Here is a 15,054-nt window from a genome sequence, read left to right on the forward strand (position 1 = left end):
TCACCTTGCGTGGATTTTCTTCTTGAATCTTTTCTAGAAAATGCCCACAAAAGTCACGTTCTGTCGCATGCTTGAGGATGATATGGATCTACACTTTGTTTTCCATGTCACAAATAACCCTTTTATTCAAACGTGCTTCAGTGCCATCAGTAAAGATATGGCTTTTAAAAAAGTGACAACACACATTTGATGCCATTTAAATGGAACTTTATTGGTATTTTTAAATATAAAAAGTGCATATCCTTTGGGATGACAATGACTATGAATGATAGAAAAGATATTGTACACATACTCAAAGCTCCACACACTCCTCATTATACTACGAATGGCCACAACGTCTTCTTCATTGCTCAAATATTAACATCATCATCATCATCATCATTATTATTATACCTTGTTTTTGTATAACTCCCGGACATATAAAGTCTATCAAACTTCACAAAATAAAAATAAATACTGTACACATCCTCAATATAGAAAAAAATAATCTTTCCTGCATTCTGCTCATTCACAGTGTGTTAGAAGGAATAAAGTGATGCAATACAGTGATCTGGAATTAGGTGGCAGTATTATACAAGTGGTGAGACTTTTTATTTTATTGATTTATTTTTTTATAGCTATCTTTTTTTCTGCAGTCGTTTCTTACTCCAGTGGCTATGGTTTGAAAAACAATGTGGTTATGTTTCTTCCTGCTGTTCATATGCTGTCTAGTACAATGCAAAGAGTCATGAATAAAACGCAAATATGCATCATAGAATTATGGAACATGTGCAGAATATCTCAGTTTAATTTAAAAAAAAAACAACAATAGGCTATTACTTGTGTACTGCTGCCAGTCACCAGTTCGACCCACTCAAAAAATGGACTCTGCAGCTTTTGTATGCCTCACTTGAATGGCTGTTGTTAATTATGCAAGCGTTTAGAGTGGGCAAAATGATAGCTCATAAGTTTAACTATTTCTGTGCAATGAGCTGAGTCTAAGCTGGTTTAATAGAAAGATGCAGCAGGACAGCAAGTGGATTATTGACAGAGAACCTCAGTGGAAAAAAAATCATCCATAGTAACATATCTTTTAATATGATGGCCCCTGCAGGAGGCTAGCTTTTACACAGCTCGTGTGATATTTCTATTTGTCAGTTCTTGTTCACAGTCCATTGTTCTTTATTGTCATTTTAATTCAAAATTTAGAAGGTTATATATGCCGCAGTGGAGAACTGACAGCACGGTTGATTTTTGTTTTTGTTTAGACCAGGGATGCACCGATAACACTTTTTTTCCCCCCACACAATACAGGTCAAGTACTGTACTTACATTTGAGTACTGATATTCGATAATGCAATTACGTCTTGCAATTGTGATCAAAAAGTATTTTATTTTAATCAAACACAAACTTTTCTTGAACATGGCATAAATTTCCACTCAAATAGCACTTTGCAGAGTAACAACTTGTCATTAGTGATGTTTTAACACACACCTGTGTGCTTTTCTAAATCTTGGCACACATTTCTCGTAAATGTAGCCTGTAACACAAGGCATTTAGGTTCTAAAATAAAACTGGCAGGAAAACTGAAGTGATACATGATAACAGGATCACTTCTCTTTTGTCTTGACTCTGTTTTAAAAAATGTAAGGGGCAGGTTATTTTTATTACAAGTGTTATGTAGTAGGTTGACCTATTGATTTAATGAGCCATTCACAGTTTGACTGTACAGGTCCTTGTGTCCTTTGACTTGAATGGCTTAATCTTAGATATGCTACTGGCAGGATCAACCAGGCGCCTCCGCGCTTCGTGACAAGAACACTGCTCGCTTGGTCGGAGATGAGCAAGTGCTCGAGGAACTCGGTCCAGGCCCGACTACAGTGGTTAAGTGGTATCGGTGTCGTAGTATCGAAACATTTTTGCAAGTACGAGTCCGGACATATCGATATATCGGTACATCCCTAATTTGGACTGCTTCCAAAGTGCCCAACAGGCTTGCGAATGTGTAACATTTGGTGATATGTGTAAGTATGTGCATGTGAGTCTACAGTCTGTTTCCGGTACTACTTCTGACTGTCCATTTTTCCATATTCATTCGCCAGTCCTCTTACGGAGTGTAATTCTTGGGCCGTATCATCATCTTGACCGTCTTGAACGCCTGCCTGTAGTTGGTCGGGTAGTACTCTGTCGACATGTTATGCCACGTTCCCCAGAAGATCCCGTTCCTGACCCCCTTGTACCTTTTGTGGTAGTACTTGCCGTTGAGGTTGGCCGACATGCAGGCATCAAACCACCAGCCGGAGCTGTAGTAGGCTCCGCAGTTACCCGAGGGGTACATGTCATTGTCGCGGTCTGGGGTGGAGAAGAACTTTTGGTCGTGGTTGAAGTGCTTGTTGAAGCTGATTGCGTTCCCGGCCGTCCCACTGTAACGACACAATGATCGTTAGAAGTTCGCACCTTTATTGTTTGCGTGTTGTGACAGAAACAGATACTCCACCTGTATCCGCTGATGGACAGCCTGTATCGTAGGTAGTCATTGGCCACATAGAACTGGTCATACTTGGCATACTCCCGCACACCCTCAAAGTCCTCCAGCTCAATACGCATCGTCATGTCTTTGGCCTTTGTCAGCAGATGGATGTGGTCGTTGCCCAACCAGAACTCACCTCTACGGCCGGCAGGGAAATGGGAGCAATAGATAAAGGCCGAAAGAGATAGAGATAAATTATGTAGGGACCGATATAGTTGTTCACAAGAGGGCACTGTTAGTCATACTGAATTTACTTTACGACCACGGGGGACAGGTTGTAAGGGTAGAGTAGGGTGACAGTAAACGAAGGACAAGATAGCACATAATTCTTCCAGAATCTTTTACCTGAGGTTGCCGAAGCCTTTCTTGTATTCAGTCCAGGTGCGGTTGAAGCTGACAGACCCATCAAGTCGCTGCTGTATAACCGTCCAGCCGCCACCAAAGGACTCCATGTCACAATAGACCTCGAACGTCCCGTTGCGGGGGTCGGGGGTTATGCGATACACTCCATTCTTCCTCGTCTCCAGCACATTGTAGTCTGAGCAGTCCCGAGGGGCTAAAATGACTGCGGGGCGACAGAAAGTGAATTGAAGCGAGGTTATTTGTGATGGGAATGTGACTGGATGATATTCAATCTTATTTTTGCTTTGCTCTCAATGGGTTTTTTTTTCTTCACCCCCAGTCCTGCCAAGAGTACCGTAATAGAAATGGCCTCCGAGGCTGAAGAAAGTAATTCAATTTTTAATCATAATGAAAGTTTTCAGTGCTGAATTAAATCCTGGGGCACTGTATTGGAACGCAAAACGGTTTGCCAACTTTTCCCCATGACTTAATAAAAGGTGTCCCCTTGTGAAGCCCACATAACCGGGGAAGTCTGCTGTTTTGCATACGAACGTTCAGCACTGTCCTTACCGCGTAGCATCTCAACATGATCGCCCTGTCTGGAATTCAGAACTCCAACATGAAAGAATGTAATGGACAAAAGGACAAAGACGACTGTAAGACTACGGTTAAGAACTTTCTGACCTCCATCCCTCCAAATCTTTTTTTTTTTTCTTTTGAACCTGCCCATTTTTTTCTTGAGCACTTGTTCCCCTGTGGTTGCGCTGCATGCAGGGCTACAAGACTCCTCAGACTCTTGGGAATGGGGGAACAAACTTGTCAAAAATGTGGGAAAGTGTAAAACTGGATTAAAGTGGCTCTTCCCATGGAACCTATGTCATGCTGACACTGGAGCAGACTCCATGTGGACTCTTTTTGATACAATTTTGTTGTGCTGGCTTGTAGGATCTGTAGATTAGGGAGGTGGAGCACAGACGTTGAGAAATTTCAGGAGGCATCTGGTACAGGTCTGCGAATCAGTGAAAAATATTCACACTCATGGTAGTTCCTGGTACCATTACTCTAAGCAGACTCTTTTCATGCCTCAGTGAGGAATACATGTTGAGCAATGTGCCTGTAAATCTTTGCAGGCTTCTTGGGTGCACTGTGGCTGCATATGGAAAGCTAAGAGGATATTTGTGAATCTAATACTGGATTTTTAAGATTGACTCACTCATGCCATGTGACTTACGAAATGTAATAAGAGCCATCATGACTGGCTGTCCTATTAAGGTTGCTGTTCAGTGAATGACCCTCTTGCCAGCCTTTTTGTTTTACACGATTCCTGGTGCACCGTTTGGATTCCTTAATGGGTTTCCGGCTCACTTGGCGCGTCACGTGACTGACAGTTAGAGCATGAATTATCGGCGTGTCCTGTTTGACTGTGGCAAGATAAGTGACTGGCAACAAAATGCAACATGACAGCCAGTCCTCACCCTCCTGTCAGGAATACAAATGTTTTTTCCGAGCAGATAGTCTAGTAGTCCTGCCTTTCAAATGAAACACTACTTTTTTACAGAAGCGAAACACAAATGCCTTGCTGGATGAGGTTGTGCGTTCCATTCACAAGGATATCTGTACTGTGGAGAAAAGTCGGGCCAGTTCTCATTGTTTGAGTGAGTTAATGTTGCTGAACATGAACATTAATTCCTGTCAGTTCTCCTCAAGGCCCATATTCATCCCTGCAGGAGTGAAAGGGAAGATTAGTGCTGACGGCAGGGATGTACACTTGCAAAATAAGTTGGGATAAATACACTGTGAGCCGTGTATGTTAAAATGACAACTTTGCTTTTGCTACGCACTCCATGACTGATGCTCTGAGATGACTTTTCAAAGCCCATTTGAAGAGCTGCGGCAATGTGCTTGCTTGCTAAGTCCTTGCGCACGTGATCCATTTAAAATTTGTTGGTGCAATTCTCCTCTGTGCTTTACTGCTTCTTCACATTTTAAATAGCACATTCAAACATTTCTCACTGCAGTGTGGCAGCTGGTAGCTGACTCTGAAGTAACGGCAGCCCTGCAGAGTTCTCCTTTAAGCACTTTGCCTTTATGAAAAATGTGAAAACATGAAAGTCTTCTCAACAATTCTTATCTCCGGGAGTAATGTCGGTGTTAATTTAACATCTGGAATTAATCGGAAAAACAAGTGCTCATACGAGGATGGAATGGTGTGACATGAAAAACCTTTGAAGAGCCGAAAGATTCCATCATCAGATTGTCACCAATCTCGAAGGCAACAGCTGTTTCTTTTTGTTTTCATTTGGATTCACTTCAGACACTCCAGGCACGACTTGTGTCAGAACCATTAGCCAATTCTTGAGCTGAACATTGCCGACTGATGTGCAAAGACCAGCGTTACTGACCCCCATCAACCACCCGTGACTAATGTCAGGAAAGCCGCCTACATTGCTCCTTGTGTTGTTGGCAAGAGATAATGAGAATTAGTTGTTTCATGCAGGACTGAGCATTCAAGAGCATGACCTCCAAAAGGGGTGAGTCAGACAGGAAAGAGGGATTAGGTGGCAAGTAAGGAAAAGAAAGTTAAGCCAGGAAGAAAAAGGAGCATCTTCCAGACAAGAAATTGAATGAATGATGAAGGACACATGCATTCGGGATAAACATTTGAGAACAGCATTGAAGTGGAGTTTTGAAGGAGAAAAAGGCAAGTTGAATGCTGGGATTCCCTTCACACCACTCGCTCGACTAATCTACTTAGAAATAAGCTCACATATCCTCCCCCCCTCTCTCCAAAAAAAACCCAATATAGCATCACATTCTTTTTCCCCCATGCAACAAAGTCCGCCTTTAAACTGAAAGTGCTTTCTGCTATTTTTCATAGCACGTTTGCTTTTTCTTTTATGTTTATTGCCCTTGTTTCTCCCTCTCCCCATTTTTGGAGTGCATAAGAGAAGTGTTGGAATGTCAGGCCACTTCAACGCCACAGTCTTATGTAAGAGGTCAATTGTACATATTTCTTCCCTCAAGTGCAATAATGACCACAACCTGAAACTATTCACCGATGTCCACAGAAGCTCGCTCACTGAACATGTTGGAATTAGAGATTAAAATGAGCGATTTGGGCATTACTGAAGAAGGTAAATTGCCAGGAATTCACCCCCAGGAGAACCATTGAACTATTGAACCAATTTTGAAGGTGAATGCTTTGAGGATTGGTACTATCACACTGCAGTTGAGACTATGGTGGAGGAATACTTACACTGTGGCGTATTCTGTACTGCACATTGTGTGGTGCAGGTGGAGCTCAGCTTGTTGACCACGCCAGTGATGTTCTCCACACGTCTGTCCACCATGGACTGCACGTTGTCCATGTTGAGCAGGTTGAGGCCCTCCATGCGACCCTGCAGTGTGGAGATTTGGTTCCTGGCATTGCGCAGGCTCACTGACATCCTGTTCAGCTTCACCTGGAAAAGAACATTGATTTTGTGATTCAAAACCCGGTGGCTTAACCAAGTCACTCAGCCTATGTGCTTGGCCAGCCAGATGGAAGTTTGAGACTAGAGGGAGTCTGCGTGATGGTTGGATGGCTGCCAAAGTGGATGTGCGAGTCAACAAGCTTACCAGGCGAAACAAAAATGTACCCTCTTTTGGATGGCGGCTAATGTATATTCCCAACACTGTTTACAGAACAAGGAATTTTCCCCCGTGCTGTGGTGCCCTGTGGGAACTTCATTCCATTGGACTATTTATATATATTTATGTAGAATTTTTTTTTTTTAAGGGAAGCACATTTGTAATTAGATTTGATGATAGAATACCCCCAACAATAATTGAACCATGTCACGAGAAATGATAACATTCATAATTCTCCCTTTTTAAACAAAGATTGCTTGTTCCAACCAAAATCAGCCTCATACCTGCATCTCCTGCATACTGCTCGGACCAGGTGTGATTTTCCCAAAATGATGTCCGTGTCCCAATCCAGTGCCTTCCACAGTAGCGCCAGACACCATCACGTTGTCCATTTCTTCTTGGCTGGACCCACTTTGCACATCCTGTCTTGTCAGGTCCAGTCCTGCCACATCTCCTGTCTGTCCCTGGTCTGCCTGCTGGTGCCCGTAGACTCCACTCCCACGCATGTTGCTGCACTCATGGCAGCCGCTCTTCAGCTTGTTTACCACCTCCTTCAGGCTCTGCAGCTCTTTCATTGTCTTTTCCAGTAGCCTGAACTGCTTGGGCAGCTGAATGGTGAGCGGAGGCAGGGTTACCTGGTAGGGGCACTCGTCGGCCTCCTCTGCTCCGGCCCCTGACACCGAGCCCCCGCAATGGCCGGAAGGTCTCAGTTTGATGGCGCAGGAGCCTGAGGTACCAGAGTCTGCTCCCAAAGTGTAGGGTCCTCTTGCATCCCACTTCTGGTGTGAACTACCGGGGAAGTCCGCTGCATGACAGGTGTTTGGCGCCAAGGTGGCTGTGAGCACGAGAGCGGCACAAACCAGAAGAGTCCTCATTTTTGTTGAGTTGCAAAGAAATAACTAAAAAGTGCTCTGAATAGAATAAAAAGTGGGGGCGATTCAGTGAGGATCGGTGGAGTCAGGTCTGCGTATGTATGTGTGTGGGTAAGCGCAACCTGCAGGGATGAGAGAGTGCAGGGGAACTGGCGCTGCCTGCGATGCTGTGTCATAAATATGAGGACGAGCGAGCGAGCGAGGGAGGAGGAGAGAGAAAGGGAGGGTGCCGACTTTGAGGGGATGGGAGGGGCGGCACTATTACGTAATGGCCACAGCCATTTCGGTGGTATTTTGAAAAGCTGAGTGATGCTGCAAGATCTTATTGTTTTTTGTTTGTGTTTGTTTTTTGGGGTTTTTTTTTAGAGGTGGGTGTTTGTGAGGAAAATGTATGCCCTTTGGCCGCGGCCATTGCTTGGTGACAACCTGCCTCACTCGGAAGTTAGCCCGTCTCCCTCAGGATCGAAATGACTCAGTGTACAGGAACTCTCCACTCGACTGACTTTAGGTGGATGCTTCCCCCCCCGACTTTACCCTTTTTGTGAACTGAACACAAGTGAAAGCAGCAATCTTTCTTCCCACCAGTCAGTCTCCACTTCCAAGGGCACAATTTTCCCTCCAAATCCAGCGACATAAGAGAGTCTTTAGTACTAACAATCTTTTCCAAACCTCTCAGATTGGCTGGCTTGAGATTCTGCAAATTTATTTAGGCGCACTAGTCATTAGAGACTTACAAATGAGTGTTATTGCTAATATGTCCTATATTCATTTTTTATGTTTTCCCACCATCACAAGGGAGTGAGGGAACACATGAAAACAAATTTGTACTAATCTTCGCTGGTGTTTTATACAGTAGCAGAGTCCGGACCAGTGGTTGCCTGCAGTTGCAGTTGCAGTTGCCATATGGAAATTAAAAAGCAAACCTAAGTGGCTCCCGCGGACTCGCTCGTGGATGTCATTAAGACTTTTGTGGGTGCTCTCTATTCATTTGTGCTGCTTAAGGATTCTCTGTGTGCTTGGAGTAACTTCCAGCAGAGAAAAAAAACATTCTTACATTGCGTCAGAAGTTAATTAAGCTTTCTTGTAGTTTGTCCAAAGCTACAGAATGAAACAACCACTTTATTTATGTCCCTGCTAACTTACAATCCCGTTTGTAAACATTCTGTTGTGCTTTGGCAGAAGTTTTCTCGTCATTGTGTGATGTTTTTTTACACATACATTATTTTTGTCTTGATACTATCCTTGTTCTTATGGCTGCAGGTTCATTAACTTGCCCCCAGCATCAATTCCTGGGCCGTAGTTATTGTTTTTTGGCGTACTAAAATAAGATTTTGTGATTCATAACATTCATTACACATGGACAGAAGTGGAACCGAGCGCGGATGGAGAAGTCGACGGCAAATATTACAACTGAAGGGCCCTCACCTTCTCGTCGTGATTTAGTCTGCCTGCGGGCACAATTCCAAATCAAAAAGTCAATATCAGAACATGATGGGAAAGAGGATGATTCTCTCCACAGTGATGATCTGTGTTTTTTTTCATTGATGTCGCTGTGTTTCCACATATACTGACCAGACTGTCCATTAGGTTTACCTGGACAATCTAATGAAATCAATACGGAAAATTCTGCCCTTACAAAGACAGTCATGTTCCGTTCTGATTGCAGCTGTCACACTCGCATTGTTTATTATTGTGGTCGCAGTTTACAGTTATATACATCTGTACTGCAGCATACTGAGTGTTTGTCTAATATCTACCCCCTTTCACAAAGCTAAATCAGGTATTTAACATATTAGAAACTGCTACTCTGCATGCTCCGTTCACTTATTCGTACGTGCTTGTGGAGGTCCAGGCCGCCTGCTGTCTGCACGCATAAATATAATTTAGCGATTGTCTCACTTCAAAGATGGCCGGCCACATGTTACGCCTTACGCACTCACCCCATAAAATCTTTAAATTCCCTTTAACGGCTGCAGATAAGTCTCATCACCAGAAGGGGCGAGGCTTGCCTCAAAATGCTCTGAGCTGTTTCAAATCAAATGTTCAGCGTGCAGCCAAGATGTCTGCTGTTTCGCTGCTGCGTCATCTGTGACGGTAAAAATCATAGCACAATCTTATTTGGTGAATCATCTGTAGCTTCCAAATCAATCCTAGTTGTTTTCATTCCTGTGGGATGAGCGTCACAATAATAACGTTTTATTCCTGAGCCTGTGATCAATTTCATGACTAACAATGAAGATGCAGGCTTGGATGACCCACGTAATATTTCAAGATGGAAGATTGTGACACATTTTTAAGGAAGCCATAATACGCAATATCGCTTTGCTTGTCCTGACCTGACATTCTCTGACTGCTAACGCCGCAAAATCTCAGAATAAATCGTATTAACGACAGCCCTATTATCTCATGAGCCCATATTGCTCAAAGGAACGTGTTTGGGGCATGCAAGCAGGCTATACATGAGCCAGATATTGTAAAATGGAATGAATAGTAAACAACATGATTACCTATGCCTGGTGTTTAAAAGTCATGTTATATCTATGTGTGTGTGTTTGCTGTGTTTAGATTACACAGTCAAGGTTATCCCCCCCATTATCCCCTCATCCCGACCAGCCTGGCTCCTTTGATAAGAGCGGAGCACCTGTCCGCCTTTTCCATCATTGTGACACACTAAAGTGTCTCGCCACGGGGTGAAATTTACCCACAACAACTCTTTCAGTGAAGACACTGATAATCAGGCCAAAAGAGCAGCCCAAAAGGGGAAATCATCAACATGTTCTTCCTACAGCTATATATCTTTCATTCTGCTAGCTTTTTAATCTTGAGAATTGCTGCTATGGTTTTTGTTGTTTTTTTTTTTTTTATAAACGTCCCCCTTCGAGATTAGCCATTGTTCCTTTTTATAACGCTGAGGTCAGTGCACTGTGAGGCTCTGATTTGTGTCAATAAAGGTTTCTTCAACTGTTTTAAAGCATTTGTGCTTTATCACGTCAGGCCATTTCAGACCCCTATTAACACGATAAATTACAACACATTTGTTTGTGTTTTTATGCATCCATTTTATGGGCGCTGTGTCGTTTTGCTGCCTTTCAGATGCTGTCACTGGGAAAAATCAGTAAAACCAAAGTGGACAAGTTGAAAGCAATCTATATTCAACTCAGTGATGAAGTGAAGAGGTATGCTACCTTGTTTTTAGTGGAAACAAAAGTCGACCTCCTTACATTTTTGGTTGATATGCGGGAGCCAAAGACTGCAAAGCACAAGTCGAGAAGAAGGGTGGAGACAGTGGACCTGTGTGCCAAAACTAATGTGACTAAAGCATCCAATTTCAGCCTTAGTAATGTAGTGGAACTCAGAAATAAAGCTGTATTTCAGGTGGAAAAATTGGGAGAAATTAAACTAGCTTTTTTTTTTTTTGGAGAAGAAAGAATATCACTGAGTATACCTGAAGATCCCAAATATATTTCTTTTGTTGCATGACGGGTATAAAATATTAAAAGCAGTACTTAGCAAAAGACATCAAATGTACATCACTCCTTCCTCCATCAGTGCCCAGGATTCGGAGGACCAGCTTTTGGAAGAGGCCAAGAGGCTCCGTGCTGAGCTGAGGAGGCTGCAAGCCGACTTGGAGAAAAGCGGAGAGCTGAGCTTCTCCGAGGAGCCCACGAGTGAGGCGGGCAAGCTAAGGCAGCAGCTCCTGCGGGCGTTCAACGAACTGAGAGCAGCCGAGGATAGAGACTACATGACACAGCACCAGCTCAAGTGGTGAGACGCACGCATTCAAACGCATTCACAACCAGCAGTCAAGCTGAGCAGAGCCCAAGTGTCCAAATCTTTGACAGCGAAAAGCAACTTTTTGATGCTACGGCATTTCTTGACCGTTGGGGAGAAAAGTATGTAACTTCGAAATAAATTAGCTTTATCACATCAACTGCGTCTGTTAATCCAAACACCAGTTGCCAGTGGAATTTAATATTTCCTCCCCTGAGTGTTCTGTGCAGTTTAGTGCCTTGACGTCAGTGCAGAAGTTATTTCTGTTTCCCTCTCTCTCTCTTTCGCCCATCTCTCGCCAGCCATTTTCCTCAATTCTGCCACAGGCCTCCCTTTTTCCTTCCTCCAAATCTCTCAGTGCTACTATCGGTGCGTCCAAATGGTCAGAGGCACCCAGAGAAATGGAAAAGAACACTCCAGTGCTCCCCCGGAGGTCAGCGGGAGGTCACTGGAACATTACTAGGCAACGTGATAACATGCACCGGTGCTTCCTGAACATTCAGTCCCGTGACCCCTTTGGAAATAACAACCAAAACTCAAGTAATATCTACTTTGTGCCCCCCTTGTTACAGACTTTTCGATTTCTCTTGTTTTCCTCTCACCTTACTTTACCCTTGGAGCAGGCTCCAGGAAGAGAAGCGGTGTCTGCTGAAGGAGAACAACATGCCGCCAAAACTTGATGTAAGTTTATCTCAGCGCCTGTCATGTGGAGTCACTGAGACAGGGATTTCACTTGAGAGAAGATGAATTTGAGGTTTACTTTAGACTTCATCCAGACGTCACCATTAGTAGTCCACAATGTACTTTTTGGAATATGTGACGAGAAGGGCTGAAAAAATTAATCCATTAATGTGAATAATTCGATTACAAAAATCGTTATTTGAATCCGCACCAAATTATACACTTTCAGCACCTTTATCCAGTTGTGCACCAAAATGTGTACGAGTACATTAGTTATTTTTGGGATCCAAGTCCATAACTGTTAGAGCAGCCTTTAATTCATAACATCGTCTCAGCAATAATTGGCAGCTTAGTCTCATATAACGTATGCATGTTGTGCTGTAGTGACACAAGCATTTATTTGGGACATGAATAGCTCCACTCCAAATAAAACAAAAACAGGCCAGGCCGACTTAAATTAGCATGAGTGACCGCATCTTTTGGAGCTGATAATTAATCTGCTGTTAGATCCCACAGGAACTGGAGAGCACCACAGTGACCCTTCAGGACAAATGTGAGAAACTGAAAAAAGAAGTGGGCCAGAGACAGATGGAAGTCAGGTATTTGTACTCTCCTGTGCCTGTTTTCCTTGTGTTGTTTCTTCAGAAAATGTTCAAAAGGGGCGCTGCAGTAAAACATTAATTGTGTATGAAACATTATTGTGTACTTTTCAGTTGTTTGTCTTGCACAGAGGTCTGAAGGAAGACATGGAAACATATCAAATGCAAACACTCAAGGGGGAGAAAGAGCTGGAAGACGCAGAGAAAATTCTACAACTCAAGGAGGTGTGTGTATTCTTGTTTGAGAGAGAGAGAGAGAGAGAGAGCGGGCATTGGCTCCATCGCACCATCAATAAAATAACAAATCTACTGTACTTTCTCTCTCTTGTGTGTTTGTGTGCTGCAAGGCCGAGAAAGCTCAGCTCCTCGCCGCACCTGAGCAGATTTTAAAGGAGATTGGAGAGAAACGCTCCAAGAGGGAGTGAGTGAGACACGTTTAACAATCTGTGTCCAATAAGTGCAGGAAATGTACCAAATGCCCGGGATATAAACTCGAAATGAGCTGCTTAGACGCCTTCACTTGAAATAGCACAAGAAAACAGTAATGGCTCAATATGCCACCTGATACACTCTCCTTCTGTTAGTGCACTCAAATCACACTCTAATCATTCACTTCTGCTGCATGGAGACCTTCATATACATGAAACTGCATTCGATTAAATGGCCTTTCAAATTGTGTATTAAATAAACATAATTGTACAACTTTGCCTCATAAATCTTATTGTTCATCCCGACTTTAAATCAGGAGCTAAAAGCCGTTTGTTGCCACTTTGGCATTCAAGGTGTCACGATTTAATAAATGCTCTTATTGCTTTGAGTAGCAAGTGTGAAGTGCTAACCTTCCTCATTCCCACAAATTGGCATTTAGAGCCGCGGTAAAGACATTGGGAGCGATGGACGCCCAGTTTTCGGAGATGACGCAGAAAGCGAAGGAGGTGGATGAACACAATGACCTCCTCAGGGCACAAAAGGAGGAGCTGGCCAAGGAGCTGGAGGGTCTTCAGGCCCAAGTGGAGGCCAGCCAAAGGAGGTGCAGTCAGCTCCAGAAAGAGCACGAGGTCCTCAGGGAAGAAGAAGCTGAGCTTATGGGGCACAGGTACACTTAACTTCCTTTCAGGTGTAGGATTTAGGGCAGAATTAACATATACCTGCACAATCTAATAAAATCCAATACATGAATTGTTACTTTCTTATGTGCCACTCTACATCCTACACACACACTGGCCTCATGAAAAACAGTACCGCATTTGATTTTTAGGCTTGAAGTGAAGTATTCCGATGTTTTTTATTTTATATGTTTGCATACTTGTCACTGTTTTTTATAATACCAGAGGGATCCTGGAAATGAAGTTGCAGAATATCATGTGTGAGCGAAAGCTGCTTTGCGAGAGCCGGTCTGTGCAGCTCAAAGAGAAAAAAAGGTAAACAATACATGCCTGTATGTGCTGAATTTCAACAATATACACTGTCTGTATGGAGGAATTTCTGTAGTTGAAAGATAATCGACTCCGTGCTTGCACCTTGGAGGCATTTGGCCATGTCAGTTAGAGGTTTTACACCCGATTTACAAGCTAATATTCACTGACAATTGATTTGCTCTGACCATTGTGCGAGGCATGATGATGGTGATGAATATTTCAATGACGTCTGTGCGTCTCCTCAGGCAAATGCAGGTCTTCAAGAGGATGGAGCGTGCCCTGACCATAGCCACTGAGCAGCTCAAACACACTCAATCTACCTGCACTGATTTGCAAGCACAGGTAATCTATTGCGTGATGATTTAACTTGCTAAAGTGTTTGCAGCATATTGCTATAATTCTGCTATCGCTATTATGAGTACAGAGTCAAGACTACAGGTGTTTTGATTTTTTTTTTTTTTTTGACTTGAATTGTCACTGTTCCTGTTATCAGGAACATTCATATCATCCATTACATCAGGACCATGTTTTTGTGTGTCTTTTAGCTTCCTGTAATTTCACTGTTGAGTACAGTTTGTGAAGCGAAAGAGAGGAATCAAGGGAATGGTGTCAGCACATCTCACTTGTACATGAAAGGAAATACCTATGACACATCAGGGATTTCACATATTTGGAAATGTCGCAAACAAAATGTTTCTGCAAATTCATGGTTTTTTTTATGGCCAGATCTTTTTATGTGGGGCTTTGTGACATTTAAGTTAGGTCGGATGTGTTTTGCTGGCTTGCATATCTACAAGGTACATCAACACAACTCGACAGCAATGTCATAATTTTTGTGTTATAGCTTCATTTGAACTGTAAGGTTTTTGCAATTCATAAACTATCAATTTCACAAATGACTTTAATTTGCAAGTACTTAAGTGGAATATGTCTACTGAACTTCTAACGGCAACAATCTGCACAAACTTTTGACAGTGACTTTCCGACTTCTATTTCCAGTTGGATGCGCTTCCGAAAAGAGGTGCCGGTATCGCGCAGAGGATGGCGCTTCAGAAGGAAGTGGATGCACTCAAAGTGAGCATTGAAAAACAGGTGAGGATGTGGGCGCAGTGTGTGGGCAAGTGCGATGTTGTTAGCAACTGCAACGTGGGCTGCCTCATCAGTCCTACTCGCGGACAAAGGTAGCATTGTTTTCAATAGTACTGTCATTTTTCTTACACGTCTGCATACT

At 43.1% G+C, this 15,054-nt stretch overlaps 2 protein-coding genes across 15 annotated transcripts in view; one reads left to right on the forward strand and one right to left on the reverse strand.

Annotated features, from left to right (window-relative positions):
• Positions 1-15,054, forward strand: part of ccdc146 (coiled-coil domain containing 146) — a 49,366-nt gene that overhangs the window by 21,104 nt on the left and 13,208 nt on the right. For 12 of the 14 annotated variants that reach the window (XM_061762302.1, XM_061762306.1, XM_061762304.1 and 9 more), the window contains 10 exons: positions 10,448-10,530; positions 10,904-11,119; positions 11,749-11,806; positions 12,314-12,405; positions 12,537-12,630; positions 12,753-12,826; positions 13,274-13,501; positions 13,737-13,826; positions 14,069-14,165; positions 14,823-14,915. In XM_061762302.1, coding sequence (XP_061618286.1) covers positions 10,448-10,530; positions 10,904-11,119; positions 11,749-11,806; positions 12,314-12,405; positions 12,537-12,630; positions 12,753-12,826; positions 13,274-13,501; positions 13,737-13,826; positions 14,069-14,165; positions 14,823-14,915 — 1,125 coding nt within the window. The remainder of the gene's footprint in view (positions 1-10,447; positions 10,531-10,903; positions 11,120-11,748; positions 11,807-12,313; positions 12,406-12,536; positions 12,631-12,752; positions 12,827-13,273; positions 13,502-13,736; positions 13,827-14,068; positions 14,166-14,822; positions 14,916-15,054) is intronic. The other 2 variants (XM_061762297.1, XM_061762296.1) reach the window with 2 other exon arrangements.
• On the reverse strand, positions 419-7,520 carry fgl2a (fibrinogen-like 2a). The gene is made up of 5 exons (XM_061762293.1): positions 6,767-7,520; positions 6,109-6,313; positions 2,856-3,075; positions 2,478-2,648; positions 419-2,403 (listed from the first exon to the last, which is right to left on the reverse strand). Exons 1-5 carry the CDS (start codon positions 7,355-7,357, stop codon positions 2,088-2,090), a joined length of 1,503 nt encoding a protein of 500 aa, XP_061618277.1. The 5' UTR covers positions 7,358-7,520; the 3' UTR covers positions 419-2,087.

The sequence above is a fragment of the Phyllopteryx taeniolatus genome, chromosome 22 (genome assembly GCF_024500385.1).
Source record: "Phyllopteryx taeniolatus isolate TA_2022b chromosome 22, UOR_Ptae_1.2, whole genome shotgun sequence".
Lineage (NCBI taxonomy): Eukaryota > Metazoa > Chordata > Actinopteri > Syngnathiformes > Syngnathidae > Phyllopteryx > Phyllopteryx taeniolatus.